At 63.0% G+C, this 18,603-nt stretch overlaps 1 protein-coding gene across 1 annotated transcript; it reads right to left on the bottom strand.

The window, feature by feature from the left end:
• Positions 1-246: 246 nt before the first annotated feature.
• COL2A1 (collagen type II alpha 1 chain) lies at positions 247-18,170 on the bottom strand. Its single transcript, XM_059491222.1, has 54 exons — positions 17,995-18,170; positions 16,125-16,325; positions 15,440-15,456; positions 15,200-15,232; positions 15,044-15,076; positions 14,869-14,922; positions 14,594-14,698; positions 14,192-14,269; positions 13,942-13,986; positions 13,806-13,859; positions 13,662-13,715; positions 13,509-13,554; positions 13,352-13,413; positions 13,203-13,256; positions 13,007-13,051; positions 12,826-12,879; positions 12,683-12,727; positions 12,509-12,562; positions 12,330-12,428; positions 12,136-12,180; positions 11,682-11,780; positions 11,256-11,309; positions 10,657-10,764; positions 10,440-10,493; positions 10,242-10,340; positions 9,603-9,656; positions 9,265-9,363; positions 9,129-9,182; positions 8,932-8,985; positions 8,674-8,727; positions 8,507-8,560; positions 8,374-8,418; positions 7,732-7,830; positions 7,540-7,647; positions 7,398-7,451; positions 7,165-7,218; positions 6,941-6,994; positions 6,805-6,858; positions 6,605-6,712; positions 6,442-6,495; positions 6,306-6,359; positions 5,706-5,867; positions 5,507-5,614; positions 4,986-5,093; positions 4,753-4,806; positions 4,559-4,666; positions 4,191-4,244; positions 3,977-4,084; positions 3,808-3,861; positions 3,583-3,690; positions 2,822-3,110; positions 2,370-2,557; positions 1,541-1,783; positions 247-905 (listed from the first exon to the last, which is right to left on the bottom strand). Exons 1-54 carry the CDS (start codon positions 18,149-18,151, stop codon positions 759-761), a joined length of 4,533 nt encoding a protein of 1,510 aa, XP_059347205.1. The 5' UTR covers positions 18,152-18,170; the 3' UTR covers positions 247-758.
• Positions 18,171-18,603: the final 433 nt, after the last annotated feature.

The raw sequence follows: 18,603 nt of genomic DNA, 5'->3' as shown, positions 1-18,603 counted from the left end.
GTTTTTTTTTTTTGGCTCTTCTGGGGGATTTCGCCCCCCTCGTCCCCCTTAGCTTGAAGTATCCCAATCCAAAAAATGTGCAGTTTTAACCCAAAATGAGGACTTCAATAGGATTTTTTCCCAACCTAAAGAACTTTATGGTGGTTGAAATGGGGAGGAAATATTTAAATTACTGCAAACACACCCAAAAGAAAGAGACTCAACTCAACTTTTACTTTCGACCAAAAGTTTTTTTTTTAGATTTTTTTTTCATTTTATACCAACAGATGTTAAAAAATACAGACTTGTTTTACAAGAATAGCACCATTTTTTGATTTTTTTGTGTGTTTTTAAACTCATATTATACATGAACACTCCTGCTGAGGGGAAAGGGGAAAATTCGGGGTGAGGAGGGGATTTTTGATACCTGGATTGGTGAAATCCCATTTTTTTTTCAGGGAAAAAGGGATCACTGACATTCCCACCTCCACCTGACCTCAAAAACAGGTCTTCCAGGAAGAGAATAAATAAATATTAATGGGTTTTTCCTTTGATTCTGGTGTTGGGATGAGGTGGTTGCTCCCTGATTCGGGGTGAGCCCTTTCAGTGCAGAACTTCTCAGCTCCTTTTTGGGGTGGATCCCGTTTCTTGTGGTTTTTTTCTTTTTTAAAGGAATCGGGCCAGGCTTTTTAAAAAAACAAAAACCAAACCAAACCAAACAAACAAAAACCACGACAACCAAAAACAAACAACCACACCAAAAAAATCCTTTTTTTTTTTTACAAGAAGCAGACGGGGCCGAGGTCAACGCCAAACTCCTGCTCGGGTCCCCCAATGTCCATAGGTGCAATGTCCACGATGGGCAGGCGCGAGGTCTTCTGCGAGCGGTACTCGATGACAGTCCTGCCCCACTTCCCCGTGTGTTTCTGAGGGAAAAACAGGGAAAATTGGGGTCATTTAACCTGTTACATCCTCACCAAACCCTTCAAATCCCAGCTGGAACCCACATTTGTCATCAGGCATAGAGAGGCTCCACTTCTTGGTGTATTTATAAGGAAAAAATGGGTGAAAATGGGGTTATTTAATCCTCCAGAACTCAGTTTGAGCCCGAATTTATCATTAGCATTGGAAAAATTGAGTTATTTAATCCTCCATAATTTTCCTAATCTCAGTTTGTGCCCCAAATTTATCATTAGCATTGGAAAAATGGAGTTATTAAGCTCCTAGAACCTTCCCAATCTCAGTTTGAGCCCCATTTCATTGTTAAACCAAGAAGGGTCACGTTTCTCAGTGTATTTCTAGCGGGAAAACACTGGAAAATGGGGTTTGGAGTCCCCATCCCTGGAGCACCACAGCCAGCTGGAGGTGTTACCCAAATCCTGGCCGTGGTGACACTTGGTGACACAAGATGCTGTCCCCTCACGGGTTGGTGGCACTCGATGACAAGACGCTGTCACCTCCCAGATCACTCTCTCTGACCTCCCAGGTTCCTCCCTACGTGGTGAACCCCGCGATTTACGGATTTGCCCCGATTTGCCCCTCTCTCCCTCCCGGCACGCACCGTGCAGCCGTCCTCCAGCACGCTGTAGGTGAACCTGCTGTTGCCCTCGGCGCGGATCTCGACGTCGTTGGAGCCCTGGATGAGCAGCGCCTTCCTCAGGCTGCCCGACTCCTCGTCCAGGTAGGCCACGCTGTTGCGGCAGTGGTAGGTGACGTTCTGGGAGCCCTCGGTGGACAGCAGCCTCAGGAAGGTCATCTGGATGTTGGCCGTGTTGGGTGCCAGCTCCTCAGCGCCGTAGCTGAACTGCAGGGGGGAGGGAGGCTTTCAGATGGCTTTTTTGGGGAATTTCAGGCTTTTTTGGGGGTATTTTTGGGGAATTTCCACAGTTTGCTTTCCCAGACCTGGAAACTGTCATGGCCTGATGCCAAGATTTCCATGAAAGTCTCTAAATCAACTGGTTCTGGTACAAAACCCATCAATTTCACCTCAAGGAAGGACATCACTCCGAGTTTTCCTTAAAATCCCTAAATCCACCAATATGTGATACAAACCCTATCAATTTCACCCCAAAGAAGGACATCCCTCCAGGATTTACATAAAGTCCACTGGATCCAACAGTTCTGATCGAAACACCCCCTATTTCACCCCAAGGAGGGACATCAACTCCAAAGTTTCAGTAAAATCCCCTAAATTAACCGTTTCTGATCCAACAACCACCAGTTCCACCCACAGGACGGACATCAGCTCCAAAATTTCCATATAATCCTCAAATCACCCAATATCTGATAGAACCACCAAAAGTTCCACCCCCAAGAAGATAATCAGCTCCAACTCTTCTGTGAAACTCCAGGTACCCTGTTTCCCCCCCGTGCCCATCCCAGACACCCACGTGGAAGCCGCCGTTGATGGTCTCGCCGAACCAGACGTGCTTCTTCTCCTTGGCCTTGCTGCTCCACCAGTTCTTCCTGGGGATGCTGCCGGGGCTGGGGTACACGCACGTCTCCCCCGTGGCCATGTTGCAGAAGACCTTGATGGCGTCCAGGGTGCAGCCCTGGTTGGGGTCGATCCAGTAATCGCCTGTGGACCGAGGGCATGGGGTCAGTGAGTGACCGCCCGTGGTGGGGTCAGCGTGGGCCTTGGTGGCCGGGAGGGTGGTGGAGGAGACAAGGAGGAAGAGGGGGACACAGGGATGGAGGCAGGGATGGACACAGAGGGACGCAGGGATGGACACAGAGAGACAAAGGGATGGACACAGGGACAGACACAGATGGACAAAGGGATGGGCACAGGGATGGACACAGATGGACAGGGATGGACACAGGGCCGGGACCTCTCTCTCACCACTCTTCCAGTCGGGGTGGCAGAGTTTGATGTCTCGGCAGGTCCTGGCCGGGTTCTTGCGGGAGCCCTCGGGGCTGCGGATGCTCTCGATCTGGTTGTTGAGGGCCTTGAGGGTGGCGTCCACCTCGGCGTCGTGCGGCCGCAGCCCCGGCGCCGCCTCGTCCGCCCGCATGTAGCGCCCGGGGTCGGGGCCCTTCTCGGGCTGCCCCAGCCCCGCGAACGCCGACATGTCGATACCGGTGCCGGGGGGCCCGGGGGGGCCGGGCGGGCCGGGGTTCCCGGGAGGACCCTGGGGGAGGGAGGAGCGGTCACGGGGTGATCAGCCGGGACTTGGATCCCTCTGTTCCCCGCTGAATCCCTCTGCCCCCCACAGGATCCCTCTGTGTCAGGTCCCCTCTCTCTCACAGGATCCCTCCCCTCCTGGATCCCCTCTCTTCCTGGATCCCCTCCCCTCCTGGATCCCCTCTCTCTCGCAGGATCCCTCCCCTGCAGGATCCCCTCTCCTCCTGGATCCCTCCCCTCCCAGATCCCCTCTCTCTCACAAGGATCCCTCTCCTCCTGGATCCCCTCTCCCCTCCTGGATCCCTCCTGTTCCCCACAGGATCCCTCTCCTCCTGGACCTCTCCACTCCTGGATCCTCTCTCCTCCCGGATCCCCTCTCCCCATGAGATCCCTCTCCCCTCAGATCCCCTCCTGGATCCCCTCTCTCTCACAAGGATCCCTCTCCTCCCGGATCCCCTCTCCCCAGTGTCCCCGCTCACCGCAGGGCCGGGCTCGCCGCTCCTGCCGCGGGGTCCAGGGGGGCCGATGGGTCCGGGCATCCCATTGGAGCCGTCCTTGCCTGAGGGGCCTACTGGGCCGGGGGGACCCTGAAAAACCCCAAACAGGGCTCAGGGCACAGCAGGGATGGGGTTGCCACCTCCAGGCGTGGCACCAGTCCAAGGGCGGCTCCTTTTCCCTTTTTCCCCCAAAATTCCAGGACTTACCCTGGGCCCGGAGGGACCTGCGGGTCCGGCAGCGCCCTGGTCTCCAGAAGGACCCTGGGAAGGACAGGAGGATGGAGGATTTGGGGTCCCACGGGAGATGTCGGATTGGGGTGTGGGATGTAGGATTTGGGACCTATGGGGGGCTGTGGTCCCAAATCCCAGCACTTACGGGGGGCCCGGGCAGGCCCTGGAGCCCAGTGAAGCCCCGGTGTCCCTTCAGGCCGCGCTCTCCAGCCTCGCCCGCCTCACCTTTGTCACCGCGTGGCCCCTGGGGACCCTGCAGGGGGGACACAGCAGGTCAGGAGTGGGGGTGATCCCAAACCAGGGTGCCCAGCTGCGATCCCAAACTGGGATCCTAGGAATTCCAGGTGGGACTCACTCACCGGCATCCCCCGGGCGCCAGCGGGACCAGAGGGACCCATGGGACCCTGAGCACCCTGTGGGAGAAAGGAGGGCAGTCAAAAACAGCGGGAATGGGATTTGAGGTGTGGGAATGCGGGGTATGAGATTCAGCGTTCCCAGCTGTCCAGGGCACTGCAGGTGTTCCCAGTTTTATCTCCTGGGGTGCCCAGCTCATTCCCAGCTCCAGCCCCTGGAGCTCCCAGGCAGATCCCAAACCAGGAATCCTCAGGAAGTCGCTCGGAGCTGCTCCCAGTGCCATTCCCAGATGATCCCAAACAGCTCCATGGCGTGGATTTGGGATGATTCCCAGTAATTCCCGTCTCCCCCCATCCCGAGGTGTCCCACTCACCGTCTCTCCCCTGTCTCCCTGTTTTCCAGTGGGTCCCACGGGGCCGGGAGCTCCGGGAGCGCCGGGAGCGCCGGGAGCGCCCACGGGGCCGGTCTCACCACGATCGCCCTGGGAACAGGGAATGGGGTCAGGAATTCTGGCATAACGGGAATTCCCAGGAATTCCGGCCTTTGAGAAATCCAAGATGAGCTCACCTTCACTCCTGCCGCCCCATCCCTGCCCGGGGGTCCATCAGCGCCGGGATTTCCCTGGGAAAAGAGGAGGAATTCAGCTTTTGCCTTTGGGATGGGGGCAAAACTCCTTTATCCAGGCAAAATTCTATGGAGAAAACGTGCTGGGATTTTCTGGGATCAACCTAAAGGCTGTCTCCACCCAGGGTCAGCCAGGGATCCATCCTGGATATTCCAGACATTCCTAAATTTCTTACCTCCCTTCCAGGCTCTCCAGCTGGTCCAGTCAGCCCAGGGGGTCCCACGGGCCCAGGGGGTCCCCGGTCACCGGCAGATCCAGGTGCTCCCTGTTTTCCAGGCTCTCCCTAAAAAACCAGGAAACCCCCCCATGAGTGTGTCTGGGTGGACTGAGGGCAGAAAAGCAGCAGGGAACCAGGAGAGAGGGAGGGAATCCAAACCCTCCTCGGCCACAAACTTTCCCCAGAGCTCAGGGGGCACAAATTCCCGGTGGGAAAAAGGAATGGAAAATGCATCCTGCTGGTCTGGTGCATGACCGTGTCAGTGGGGAAAAGCCTTAGGAGATTTTGGGACATTTTTTTGGCATGGAAAGAGAATCTCAAAAGTACTGGGATGGGGATGAGCAGCTTCCACCACTCCCCACCTCCCGAAATCCTTCCACACCACGAAACTGCCTCTGATGAGCTCCCATTTCTTCCCAGATTTTGGGATTTTTTTGGTGTTTGGGGTTTTTGTGTGTGTTTTTTAGGGTTTTGCTCACCGAGGGTCCGGGCAGCCCCGGGAAGCCGCGCTCGCCGCGCTGCCCCGGCAGCCCCACGATGCCGCGCTGTCCTGCCAGCCCCTGGGGGCCGGGGGGCCCGTCCGGACCCTGCGGGGACACAAGGCGAGGGGAGGGAAGGGTCAGCGCCGCTCGGGGGCTGGCGGAGGGGCCGGGGGCGGCGTCCCCAAATCCCAAATACCGCGGGGCCGTCCTCGCCGGGCTCGCCCTTCTCGCCGGGGGGGCCGGCGGGGCCCTGCAGCCCCGGGTCCCCCGCTCGGCCCGGGGGTCCCGCGTCGCCCCGGGCGCCCTTGGGGCCGTCCTTGCCCGCGGAGCCGGGGGGTCCGGGGGGTCCGGGGTTACCCTGCAGGAGAGATCGGGGTTAGAGGGGTTTCCATATTCCTGATCCATCCCTGAGCCGTGCCTGATCCCGTTCCCGATCCATCCCTGATCCCAGCCCCGGCACTGCTCGAGGATTGGGGAGCACTGGTGATGCCTCTTGGGAAGGGCTGGGTGGTGGCACCCGGGGGTGGCTTTGGTTCGGGGACATCGTGGGGAGCTGCCCTGCCCCCGAAGCTGGGGGCAGCGATCCTGGCTGATCCCGACTGGCCTGAGTGATCCCAGAGCTTCCCGAGCGATCCCGACTGCCCCAAAATGAGCTGTTCCCACATGATCTCGGTTTTTCTCCAGGGATCCCAACTGACCTGAGCAATCCCTGATCTTCCCAAGAGATCCTGGCTGCTCCCAGTGATCCCAGTTCCCCCCCAGTGACCCCAGTTCCCCCCAGTTGCCCCCAGCTCACGTTGGGGCCGGGGGGTCCGACGCGCCCGGCGGCTCCAGGGAATCCGGTGGCTCCCTGGGGACGGAGGCAAGAGGGGGTCAGACCCGGCTCCTCCCCCGCTCCCCTCCCCCCTCTCCCCTCCCCTCCCCCCACTCACCGGGGGTCCCTGAGCGCCCCGGGCTCCTTTGGGACCGGTGACACCTGTGGGACCCTGGGAAGAGGCAGAAAACCAATCAGGACACTCAGGACCTGGAGATTCCCGGGATGAGGGACCCCCACATGGGCTCAGCCCCAATTGTGGGGGTCTCGGCTGGACCCACCTGCGGTCCAGGAGCCCCGGAAGGACCCTGAGGCCCGGGGGCTCCAGCATCACCCTTCTGGCCAGGCTCGCCTTGCTCGCCCTTGGCTCCGGGCTGGCCATCAGCACCCTGGGAAAGAGTCGTGGTCAGTGGTCAGCGGCCACTGGGGACGCTAGGATGGACTGGGGACAGAACTGGGATGGGCTGGGGACAGAACTCACTGGGGGTCCAGCGAATCCAGCAGGGCCGGGGGCTCCGGGCTCTCCGCGCTCTCCCTGTGGGGGAAACGGGGTGAAAATCAAGGGAATGGGGCCAATGTGGCACTGCCAGTACCAGGGGGGGACAGGTGGTACTTACGGGGGCACCGCGGGCTCCAGCAGCTCCGGACGGGCCGGGGGGGCCAGACTCGCCCTGGAAAGGAAGGAAAGGAAGGGGGAGTTGTGGGGGATGGATGGGGTCTGTCTGTGTGGGGCTGCCCCAGGGATCGGGTGGGATCTGCCCCAGGGATCAGGTGAGATCTGCCCCAGGATCAGGTGGGATCTGTCCCTGTGGGAGCACTGGTGGGGCCACCCCGGTCTCACCTTCTCGCCGTTGGGGCCAGCGGGGCCAGGGGGGCCGATGGGACCAGTCAGACCCTGTGGGGACAGAGGGGACAGTGAGGTCACCAAGGCCCTGGGTAGCCACCATGGACATCCCTCACCAACCACCATGAGGAGGAGGCCACCAAGAGCGTCCCTGGCTGGCCACCATGGGCACCTCTGGCTGGCCACCAAGAGTGTCCTTGCTTGGCCCCCTCCTGCCCCGTCCCACTCACGCGAGCTCCGTCCTTTCCAGGGGCTCCCTCAGGTCCTTTCTCTCCAACGTCGCCCTGTGGGGTGGCACAGGGCCAGCATGAGCCCAGCTGAGCCCTGGTGGCACTGGTGGCACCCCGTGCCCCCCATGTCACCGTCACTCACCCTGTCCCCCTTGGGACCGGCGATGCCAGCGGCTCCTCTCTCCCCGGGCATCCCCTGCAGCCCCGGGGGTCCCTGGGCGCCGTTGGGGCCGGCGGGGCCGGTGGCACCCTATAGCAGCAAAGGGACATTATTGGGGTGTCACCCCCCGCGGTGGCACCGCCATCGGCGCTGTCCCCTCCTTGTGTCACCCACCTTGGGTCCGTCGGTGCCGGGGGTGCCGGGGAGGCCGCGGGGCCCCTGCAGGCCCTGGGCACCGGGAGAGCCGCGCTCGCCGGGGAAACCGCGCTCACCCTGGGGACAGAGGGGACAGCTCAGCAGGGACACAGGGACAGGGGGACAGCTCAGTCAGGACAGTGGGGACAGCTCAACAGGGACAGGGGGACATGGACATGGGGACAGCTCAGCGGGGACATGGGGACGGGGGGACAGCTCAGCGAGGACAGTGGGGACAGTTCAGTGGGGGCACAGGGACAGGGGACAGCTCAGCAGGGACACGGGGACCAGCACGGACACGGGGACATGAACATGGGGATGGCTCGGTTGGGACAAGGGGACAGCTCAGCAGGGACATGGGGACAGCTCAGCGGGGACATGGGGACACCGTGGGGGTGGCACCAGAGGATGGGGAGGGCACTGTCCCATGCTACCCTGGAGGGACTGGGATGAGGATGGAACCAGCATGGATCTGGTGGCCCTGGGTGGGGACAACCAGGCCCTGCAAAGTCCTCGTGGGATGAACACATCCCCAAATGGGAGGACAGGTGACACTGGCCCCTAAAAGCCCCCCACAGGGAACACTCTGTGACCCACCCCCAGGTGACAGGTGACACTTACCCTGGGACCCACGAGCCCGGGGGCTCCGGCTTCTCCAGGAACACCCTGTGGGAAGGGGACAAACGGGTTTGGGGTCAGACCTGAGGGATTTGGGGGATCCTGACCCCACCTGGGGGGGACTGGGGAGTCTCACCTGGTCTCCAGGTTTGCCGCTCTCGCCGGGGGGACCTGGTGGCCCTGGCAGTCCCTGGGAGGGGACAGGAGCCATGTGAGAACAGTGACAGCAGGACCCTGGGTGTTGGGGTGGCATCACCCCAAACCCCAAACGCCAAATCCCAAACCCCAAATCCCTGAGCTCACCTGGAAGCCGGAGGGGCCGGGGGCTCCTTGCTCTCCCCTCTCCCCTGCCGGGCCCTGTGGGATGGACGCTGCTCAAGGACCCCAAAAACCTTTGGGATTTCAGACTTCCCCCACCCCAAGATTTTGGGGATCCCACAAGGCCCCAGCACCACAGGGGCTGAGGATTTGTGGGTTTTGGGATCCCCCAGCAGATCCAGAGGGGCTTTAACCCAAATCTGGTTTTTAGCCCCAGTCCTGAGCTCGCCCAGTTGCACTCACAGCAGGTCCTGGGGGTCCGGCAGCTCCGGTCTCTCCATCCTTGCCAGGAAGTCCCTGAGGAGGTGGAAAACTGAGCCCCAAATCCCATAATGCCTATTTCCCCCCTTCCCGTGCCTCAGTTTCCCCCTTTGGGGGCTTTTAGGGTGGAGTGGCACCAAAAGCTGAATTTTTGGGTTTTGTGTGACAGAAAACCTCACCCTCAGCCCCGGTGCTCCAGGAAGTCCTTTTTCACCAGCTTTTCCAGGCTCGCCCTAAACAAGGATGGAGGATTTGGGGTTCTGGCCCCAGGGAGAACTCCCGGGTATTTTTAGAGGGAAAAGGGTCCTTACTCACATTGGCACCTTTGGGACCAGGGAACCCCATAACGCCAGGTTGGCCCCGAGCCCCCTGGGGGCCGGGGGGTCCGGGACGTCCGTCCTCGCCGGGGGCACCCTGTGGGGACAGCAGGGTCAGTGGGGCCAGGAGCCCACCCCAATCCCAAACCACCCCCAAACCACCCCAAACCCCCCCAACCCCAAACTACCCCCAACCCCAAACCACCCCCAATCCCAACCACAAACGACCCCCAACCCCAAACCACCCCAACCCCAAACTCCAAACCCCCTTTGACCCCAAACCACCCCAACCCCAAACCACCCCAAACCCCAATTCCTTTATGGGGTGTCACTCACTGTGGGGCCCACTTTGCCTTGGGGCCCAGCATCCCCGGGGCGACCTGTGAGACCCTGTGGGGACAAAAAGGTTTTGTGGTGTGACCATGACCCCATAGCCGTGGGGTGACCCCCAAAGGGCACCCCAAAGAGCAAGGAACCCCAAGGAGGGGTTTTGGGAACCCCAAATGCACCTTGGGAATCTCAAAGAGCATCTGAATTAGCAGAGAGCATCTTAATTAACCACAGAGTTTCTTAATTAGCACCAAAGAGTGCCAAGAGACCAAAAAAGGTCTTAATGCCAAAGGGCATCTTGGCTAACCCCAAACGGGCCTTATTGACCCCGAAAGCTCCTTAAACAGCCCCAAAAGCACCCTGGACAACCCTAAGAGCATCTTATCAACCCCAAAGCACCTTATCAACCCCCAAAATCTCCATAAACTAATCCCAAAATCACCTCACTGACCCCAAAATCATCTTGACCACCCCCAAAACCACCCTTACCAATCCTAAAAGCACGTTAGTGACCCCAAACCCACCTTCACCACCCCAAAATCAGCTAATTGACCCTAAGAGTGCTTTAACCACCCTCAACCCCCCTGACCCAGACCCCACAGGTGCCGCCCCTGTCCCGTGTTTGGGGTCACTGCTGTCTCTCACCCTGGCTCCAGGCAGGCCGGGCTCTCCGGGGCGTCCGGGGTCACCGGTGGCTCCTTTGGGGCCGGCCAGGCCGGCGGGGCCGCGCTCGCCTGGGGCTCCCTGCGAGGCATTTGGGGTCAGTGTGGGGGATTTGGGGTCAGTGTGGGGTCACTTTGGGGTTGTCACCCCCGGGACACCCCCGGTGTCCCCAAGTCCCACCTTGGGGCCGGCCAGCCCATCCTGCCCGGGGAAGCCGCGGTTGCCAGGAGCTCCCTGTAGGGGAAGACGAGGATTTGTAGGGTCGGGGGAGGGTTTTAGGGCTGAGTGAAGGAGTTTTGGGATCGGGGTCAGTTTTTGGGATCAGGGTTATTTTTTTAGGGTCAGGGTCAGTTTTTTGGGATCGGGGTCGGTATTTGAGGCTGAGGGCACCACAGACCCTCTCTCCAGGTGGCCCCAAAGGTCCAGCAGCTCCGGGTTCTCCGCGGGCTCCTCTCTTCCCTTCCTCCCCGGCCGGTCCGGGGGCGCCCTGGGGTCCTGCAGGGCCCTGAGGGCGAGGAGGAAAAGGGGTCACAAGGAGCCTTCATCCCCTCCCTGGCCCCCCCAGGAACAAACCCCATAAACCCGAGTCCCCTCGTGCCCCCCCTGTCCCCGCTGGCGCCGGGCGCGGCGGGGCCCCATTGATGGTGGTTAATGAGGCGAGGGGGGAATGTCCCCAAGGGGGGGCGCGGCCCCACGGGGGGACACCGAACACTGCGGCCATTGTCCTTCTGTCCCCCGGCCACTGTCCCCCGCGGGGGGGCGGGGGGGACGCTGCTGCCCCAAGGGGCCTCGTTAGGGGAACGGCTCATTAGGGCCGAGAGGCACCGGAGGAGAGAGAGGGGCCGGGATGGACACTGGGGTGGACACCGGGGTGGGATGGACACTGGGATGGATACTAGGATGACCAATGAGGGACTGGGACTGGACACTCCATGGACAGTGAGGGCTGGGGTGGACCCTCGGCGGGGGGATCTGGCGTCCCCCAGCTCTACTCACCGTCTCTCCTTTGGGTCCCTGCTCGCCTTTGAATCCCGCGATGCCGGGCTCGCCCTGATGAGGGGGGACAGAGTACAGTGTCCCCACAGCTGTCCCCACCCCGTCCCTGGCCTGGGCTCCAGGTCCTTGTCCCCATCCCATCCCATCCCGTCCTGTCCCGTCCCATCCCAATTTTCACTCCTAGTGTTCCCTTAGGGGTCAGGGCCGGGTGACCCAGGAGTGACCCGGGGGTGACTCTGGGGAGGGAACACCCAAAGGGAAAAGGTGTGAAGGGGGCGTGGCCTGGGTATAAAGGGGCGTGGTCATTCGCTGGTAGATGGGCGTGGCCAAAGGGCGTGGCGTAGTCAGTGGACAGGGCGTGGTGAGGGTCCGGGCGCGGTCACCGGGCGTGGCCGTGTCCCCGGGGGGACATCGAGGGTCTCTCACCGTCTGTCCCTTGGGGCCCAGCGGGCCGGTGGCTCCCTGGGGTCCGGGTGGGCCGCGGGGGCCGGGGAATCCTGGAGCGCCGGCGATGCCTGGAGCGCCCTGCGGACACCGGGGGACATCAGGGACCCGCCACAGCCCTCGGTGTCTCCAGCGTCACCAGTGTCCCCACTGTCCCCATCTCTGCCGGCAGTTGCTGTCCCCCTGCAGCTCAAATCCCACCCTGTCCCTGCAGCTCCAGGGTCTCCAATACCCCCCCAGTGTCCCCACATATCTCTGTCCCCCAGTGTCCCCCATCCCTGAGTGCCCCACGACCCCCCAGGGGACCCAAATGTCCCAAAATGCCAGCACAGCCCTCCCTGGGCACCCGCTCCTCACCACGGCCCAGTCCCTGTCCCAACAGCCAGGGGCTCACTGGGCCATCCCTGTCCCCATCCCTGTCTCTGTCCCCACTCACCGCCGATCCCTTCGCTCCGGGGATGCCATCGGTCCCTGGGTTCCCCTACAAGAAAACCTCGCTGAGCTCCGTGCCTCAGTTTCCCCGGATCCGGCCCCGTCCCCGCCGCTCCCAGCTCATGGGACAACGCCGGGGGACAAAGCCACCGGGGCGAGGGAACAAAGCCATTAGGGCGAGGGGACACAGGCACTTACAGGGGCGCCGGCGGGGCCGGGCGAGCCGGGGGTCCCGGATTCCCCGCGGGGGCCCTGGGCACCCTCGGGTCCTCGCGCTCCGGTGGGACCCGCTTCACCCTGAGGGGGAGGTGACCGAGAGGCTCAGGGGTCACATCGGGACCCTGCTGTCCCCACCGGGACCATCCCTGTCCCCTCACCTTGGAGCCGGGGGCGCCGGGGAAGCCGGGGGCTCCTGCGGGGCCGACGGGACCCTGGGGGCGAGAGGAGCGTGAGGGTCCCCCCGGGCTCCGGGGAGCCTTGAGGCACCCCGCTGTCCCCTCGTGGGGGCGACACAAGGGCGGGGGTCGCGCCAACCCCCCCCCCGCACTTACCGGGGGTCCGGCCGGGCCCGGGAGGCCGTCGTTGCCACGAGCGCCCTGTGGGGAGACGGTGCCGGGGGTGAGGGGGGGGTCCCCAGGGCGGGGGTCGGGTCCCCCCCGCCGCCCCCAGATGCCACCGGTGCCACCGCACTCACCGCAGCGCCCGAGGGGCCCGGGCGTCCTCGCTCTCCGGGCAGCCCGCGGGGACCCTGTGGGGACAGAGAGCGACACGTGAGGGTGACAGAGGTGAGGGTGACAGAGGTGAGGCCGGGGTTGCTGGCCCTGGCCCAGCCCACCCGGCCGTGCCTCAGTTTCCCTCTCGCAGCGCGCACTCACCATGGGGCCGGGGGAGCCGTTCTCGCCGGGGGAGCCGGACTCGCCCTGCGGGGAGGGACACAGGTGACACAGGGCGAGGACGGTCTCCTGGTGCTACGGGGACGGCCACCAGAGCCAGGGGACTGCCACCCCAGCAGGGGACAGCCACTGCACCCCAGAACTGTCCCCAGCCCCAGGCACCGCCACCCCCTCTCACCTTGGCTCCAGGTGCTCCCGCCTCTCCCTTGGCGCCGTCCAGGCCGGGGTAGCCCTGGGGACAGCGACACGGCGGGGATGTGACAATGACAGAGCCGCTCCGGGGGGACGTGGGGACAAGGAAGGGACACGCGGGGGACACGCACTCACCCGGTGGCCTTTGACTCCAGGCAGGCCGGGGGTCCCGGGGAAGCCACGAGCGCCCTGCGGGCAGCGGAGAAGGGACAGTTGGAGACAGGGAGGGGACAGAGAGGGGACAGCGGTGGCTTTGTGGCGGGGCCACCGGTGCCACGCTCACCTGGGGGCCGGGGGGGGCCGCGGTCACCGGATTTCCCGGGTTTACCAGTCTCGCCCTGCGGGGAAAACGGGATTTTTCAGGGGTTGGGGACACAAAAATGTCACTTTTTGTCCCTTCTCAGCCCGGCTGCCACCGCGGCTGAATGTCACCAGTGTCACTCACGTCGTCACCGGGTTTGCCAGGAGGTCCCGGAGGTCCCCGGGGACCCATCGGACCCTGCAGAGGACAAAGAGGCGGCGATGAGCGGCACTGGGGGCTGGCAGTGCCCGGGTTTGGGGACGTTTGGGGACGTTTGGGGACACTCACAGCAGCGCCGGGCTCGCCGGGCTCACCGGGGTTGCCTTGGAATCCTTGGGGACCCTGCGGGGACAAGGGGACATGAGCGGGGGTGGCCACAGCCGGCCCGGCCAGCCCGAAATGTGAGGAGGGGGGCTATACTTACGGGGGAGCCGGAGGGGCCGGGGGGGCCGCGGGGTCCCATGGGGCCCTGGGGGACACAGAGATGTCACACGGTGGGGGCGACACCGGCTGAGGACACCCCCGGAGTCACCAAAGACCCCCCAAAACTGGGGGTCCTGGAGGGGGGTCCCAAATGGGATCGGTTTGCACAGGGGTGGGGAGGGGTTTGGGGGGAATTGAGGGGAACTGGGGGAGTTTCATGGAAATTTGGGGGGATTTTGGGGTGCCATTACCATGGGTCCCTGCATGACGCCCATCTGAGCCCCTCCAGCCTTCTCATCAAAGCCCCCAGCCATCTGAGCCGCGAAGTTCTGCCAGGGAAAGGGGACTCAGCACCCCGGAGACCCCCCAAAAAAGCCCAAATTCCCCTCAGAAAAACCCAATTCTCATAAAAATCCCCCCAATTCCTATCGAAATCACTGCTACTGCACTCAAAACCCATCCAAATTCCCTCAAAACCTCCCCGAAGCTCCTCAACCACCTCAACCTCCTCCCAAAATCCCCTCCCAACCCTCTTCAATTCCCACCAGACTCTCATGAAACCCCCCCAAATTCCCCTCCACGCCCCCAAATCTCCTCAATTTCCCCCCAAACCCCCCAAATCCCATCTTCCCCCCCTCCCCCCCAATACTCACCCCTCCCCCGAGGCCGGGGGGTCCCGGGGGTCCGGGGGGCCCGGGGGGGCCGGGGTTTCCTGGGGTTCCGGGCTCCCCATCCCTGCCCCGGGGGCCGGGGGCGCCCTAGGATGGAGAGGGGGGACAAAGAAAGCGATTTTGGGTGAGTTCTCAGTTGATTTTGGGGTTTTTTGGGGGAGGTCAAAGAGGATTTTAGGTTTTCACAGAGGATTTTGGGAGGGTCACAGCAGATTTTGGGTATTTGAGGGGACTTTTAGGGGTTTTGGGGGTCTCACCTTCTCGCCCTTCTCGCCGCGGTCCCCTCGCTGTCCCTGCTCACCTGCGGGGCCCTGGGGGGGAGGAACAGGTTGGGGGAGGGGGGGTCAGGAGTCCCCTCCCGCCCCTCCCCCGCTCTCCCAAACCCCCTCCCCCAAAAATTCCAGAGATTTCCCAGCCCGGAGCTGCTCCCACCTGCGGGCCCGGGGGTCCTCGGGGTCCTACGACCTGTGGGGACACAAAAGGGGGGGGGGGGGGGCATCAGGACTGGAGGGGTCCCAACCCCTTTGTGGGGTCTCCCAGCCCCGCCCCTCCCACCTCAGCCCTTTTTGGGGTCTCCCCCCCACTCACATCTTTGATGTCACCGGGTTCACCTTTCTGTCCCTGCAAAGAGAAGCCAAGGGTGAGACCCCAGAACTGCCCCAAAATTCCTCTCTCTGACCCCCCAAGGGCCCAAAACTACCCCAAGATTGCTCTGTCTGACCCCCCGTGATGAGCAGAAAACTGACCCAAAAGCCCCCAACAAATTCCCAATTTTGGCCCACCAAAACCACCCCAAAATTCGGGACAATTGCCCCCATATTCACGCACCTTGGGGCCAGGCTTCCCTGTAGGAAATAAATAAAAAAAAAAAGTAAAGAGAAATTAATGGGGAGGGGACACAAGAATTTGGGGTGGGGGCAACACGAAGTGGCTCCGTCCCGGTCGGGCTGTTGGGCCAGACTGGGGGGCACTGGGGGCTCCCCCAAAGCAGGGCCAGCAGCGAGGGGCTCAAGGGGGCTTCTTGTAGGCGTTTGGAGGCTTTTTGGGGGTGCTCAACCCTTTAATCCCCCCCAGCTGGGGCAGGGAAGGGTTAAAAAAAGGCAACTTTGGGGGTTTTGGAGGTTTGGGGGAAGTGGGTTTAGGGTTTTCACTTTGGGGTGAAATTCCACAATTGGGAACCCTGCTTGGGGCTTTCTTGGGGTTTCCATTCATTTTGGGGTGCATTCCCACAATTTCGGGGGATTTCCACCAAAGCCCTTTTGCTAGGGGTGCAAAATCCCCTCCTACCACCCTTTCCCCCATTTTTTTTCTGTCTAACCCCCCCCCCCCCCCAAAACCTCCAAATTTTCAACCAGGGCTAAAAACCTCGATGATTTTTCCCCTGGGGCCGATTTTTCCCCGTTGTTTTGGGGTGAAGTTGCCTTTTCCCTGCGCTGCCGCATGGATGGCGCCATCCATGGCCGGGTAATTTATTTATTAATTCTCTAATGAAGGGAAATAAATAAATTACAACCGCTGGGCTGCTCGGTGGGGCAAATGGGGCAGCACTCTCCGAAGGGGATCTCGGGGCTGGGGCAGTCCCGCAGCTCCTCGCACATGATCTCGTCGCACAGCACCGTCCCCGTGTCGCACACGCAGATCCGGCACGGCTCCGGCTTCCACACGTCCTTGTCGCTGTAGCGGTGCCCGTCCTGCAGGCAGCTGCCAGCCTCGGCTGCGGGGACAGCGCGGGGACAGCGTGGGGACAGCGCGGGGACAGCGCGGGGGAGGCGGTGGCGATGCCAGGCTCGCTGTGAGCGCGGCGGGGAGGAGGAGGAGGAGGGAGGGGGACGCCAGAGGGGCCCCGCAGCCCCCAGTGAGGGGGGACAGCTCGGGCACAGCTCGGGGACAGCCAGGAGGGGGTGGTGGCACTGCCAGCCCCGTCCTGCAGGCAGCTGCCAGCCTCGGCTGCGGGGACAGCGCGGGGACAGCGAGGGGACACGCGGATCGGGGGCAAGGCACTGAGCACCAGGAGGAGGAGGAGGAGGAAGGGGAGGCCAAAGCAGCCCGGCATACCCCCAGTGAGGGGACAGCGCGGGGACAGCCAGCAGGGGGATGGTGGCACTACCAGCCTCCCTCTGAGCCCCCTCTGCGACACAGCCCCGAGCAGCGACACCCCCCGAGTGTCCCCGCAGCTCTGGTGGCACCAGTGTCCCCACGGGCTGGGGGACAAGGGGCGCTGGTGTCCCCAGGCTGAACTCACAGGTGACCCGGAGGTGCCCCGGTGCTCCTGGAGGGTCCCGGGGGTCCCCCAGGGTCCCCAGGAGGTGCCTCGGGGTCCCCGGGCTGCACACGGGAGCTCCCAGGTGTCCCCAGGGTCCCTGGAATGTCCCCAGTGTCCCCAGGGATGTCCCCAGGGCTGGCCCTCAATGCACCCCCTGTCCCCAGCCTGTCCCTGCTCCAGGTCACCGCCTGCACCCCCGGCTCTCCCTCTGCCCCCTCACCGTCACCTGCTGCCCCCATGTCCCACCTGTGCCTCTCCAGCCATCTCAGACTGTCTCCTTCCTGTCCCTGTCCGTCCCTAAACTCCGTCCACGCCACACACCTGGACCCCAAACTGTCCCCCAGTGTCCCCACCATGTTCCCCCTGCCCCGCCTCGTGCCATCCTCCAGTGTCCCACGCTCCCTGCCCCATCTTGTCCCCCCACTGTCCCCCAGGCTGCCCCGGGTGTCCTCCACGCTGTCCCACTCTGTTCCACTTAATTTCCCACTGTCCCCCGACGTCCCCAGCTCCCCTCGTGCTCTCCCTCCCTGTCCCCCAGTGCCCCTCCGTGCCACCAAGCTTGTCCCACATTTCCCTGACACTTTCCCCGCTGTCCCCCCCCTCTCACCCGCGCTGCTGTCCCGGGACTGCCTCGAAACTTTCCCCTTTGTTCCGTGCCTGTGTCCCCGGGAAGCCCCCGATGTCCCCACGCAGCCCCGCGGTGTCCTCAAACTCCACTCTGCCCCCTCCCCGCCCCACTGAAACTTTCCCCGTGCGTCTCACGCTGTCCCCCGATGTCCCCAAACTATCCCCCGATGTCCCCTCGGTGTCCTCAGGCTCCGAGCCGTCCGCCCCGCCACTCTGATACTTTCTCTGTCCATCCCAAAACGTCCCCTAGAGTCCCCCGAAGTCCTTTGCTGTCCCCCATCCTCTTTCTGCTCCATCTCCCCTCTGTCCCCATTGTTCCCCGCTGTCCCCTCGCTGTCCCCTCGCTGTCCTCCCCTCCCCTTCTCCAACTTTCCCTCAACGTGTCCCCCTCGCCCCCCCCGGCGATGCCCCAAAAGTTTCCCATCCCTCACCGCTGTATGTTCCCTCTATGTCCCTGCTCTGTCCCCTCTGTGTCCCCATCCCCGCCACTCACGGAGGTCTCGGTCCTGCGCGGCGGCGGCGGCGGCGAGGCAGAGCAGGAGGAGGAGCAGGAGCCCGGGCCGGGGGGCGGCTCCGAGCGCCGCGCCGGTGGCTGCGGGCTCGGGGCGGTGGCAGCGGCGCCCGCCGGGGGCCGGGCGGTGTCCGGGCATGGCGAGGCGGCTGCGCCCGATCCGCGCCCGGGGCCGGCAGTGCCCGCTCGGCCCCGCGGCCCCGTTTAAGTCCCGGCCCCACCGCCCCCCGGAGCTGTAACCCGAGCCGGGCCGGCCCCGCCGGGCCCCCCGGACCTTCCCCCGGTGGCTCCGGACCCTCCCACGGCCCCCGAGCGGGGCCGGCCCTCCCGAGCCCTCCTCGGGCCCCCCGGGCCCTCCCCCGGCCACCACCGGGGCCAGAGCGGGCGGAGGGACCCGGGCTCAGGGGGGCTGTGGGGTCTGGGGGATGTGGGGTTTGGGGGGATGCGGGGGGTGAGGCGGCACAGCCCATCCCATCCCATCCCATCCCATCCCATCCCATCCCATCCCATCCCATCCCATTTTCCCATTTTCCCATTTTCCCATTTTCCCATCCCATTTTTACTCCATCCCATCCCACTTTCCCATCCCAC

The sequence above is a fragment of the Ammospiza nelsoni genome, chromosome 32, assembly GCF_027579445.1.
Source record: "Ammospiza nelsoni isolate bAmmNel1 chromosome 32, bAmmNel1.pri, whole genome shotgun sequence".
In the NCBI taxonomy this organism is placed as follows: Eukaryota; Metazoa; Chordata; class Aves; order Passeriformes; family Passerellidae; genus Ammospiza; species Ammospiza nelsoni.
Note: the sequence above shows the minus strand (reverse complement) of the source record. Positions and strands in the feature narration are given on the sequence as shown.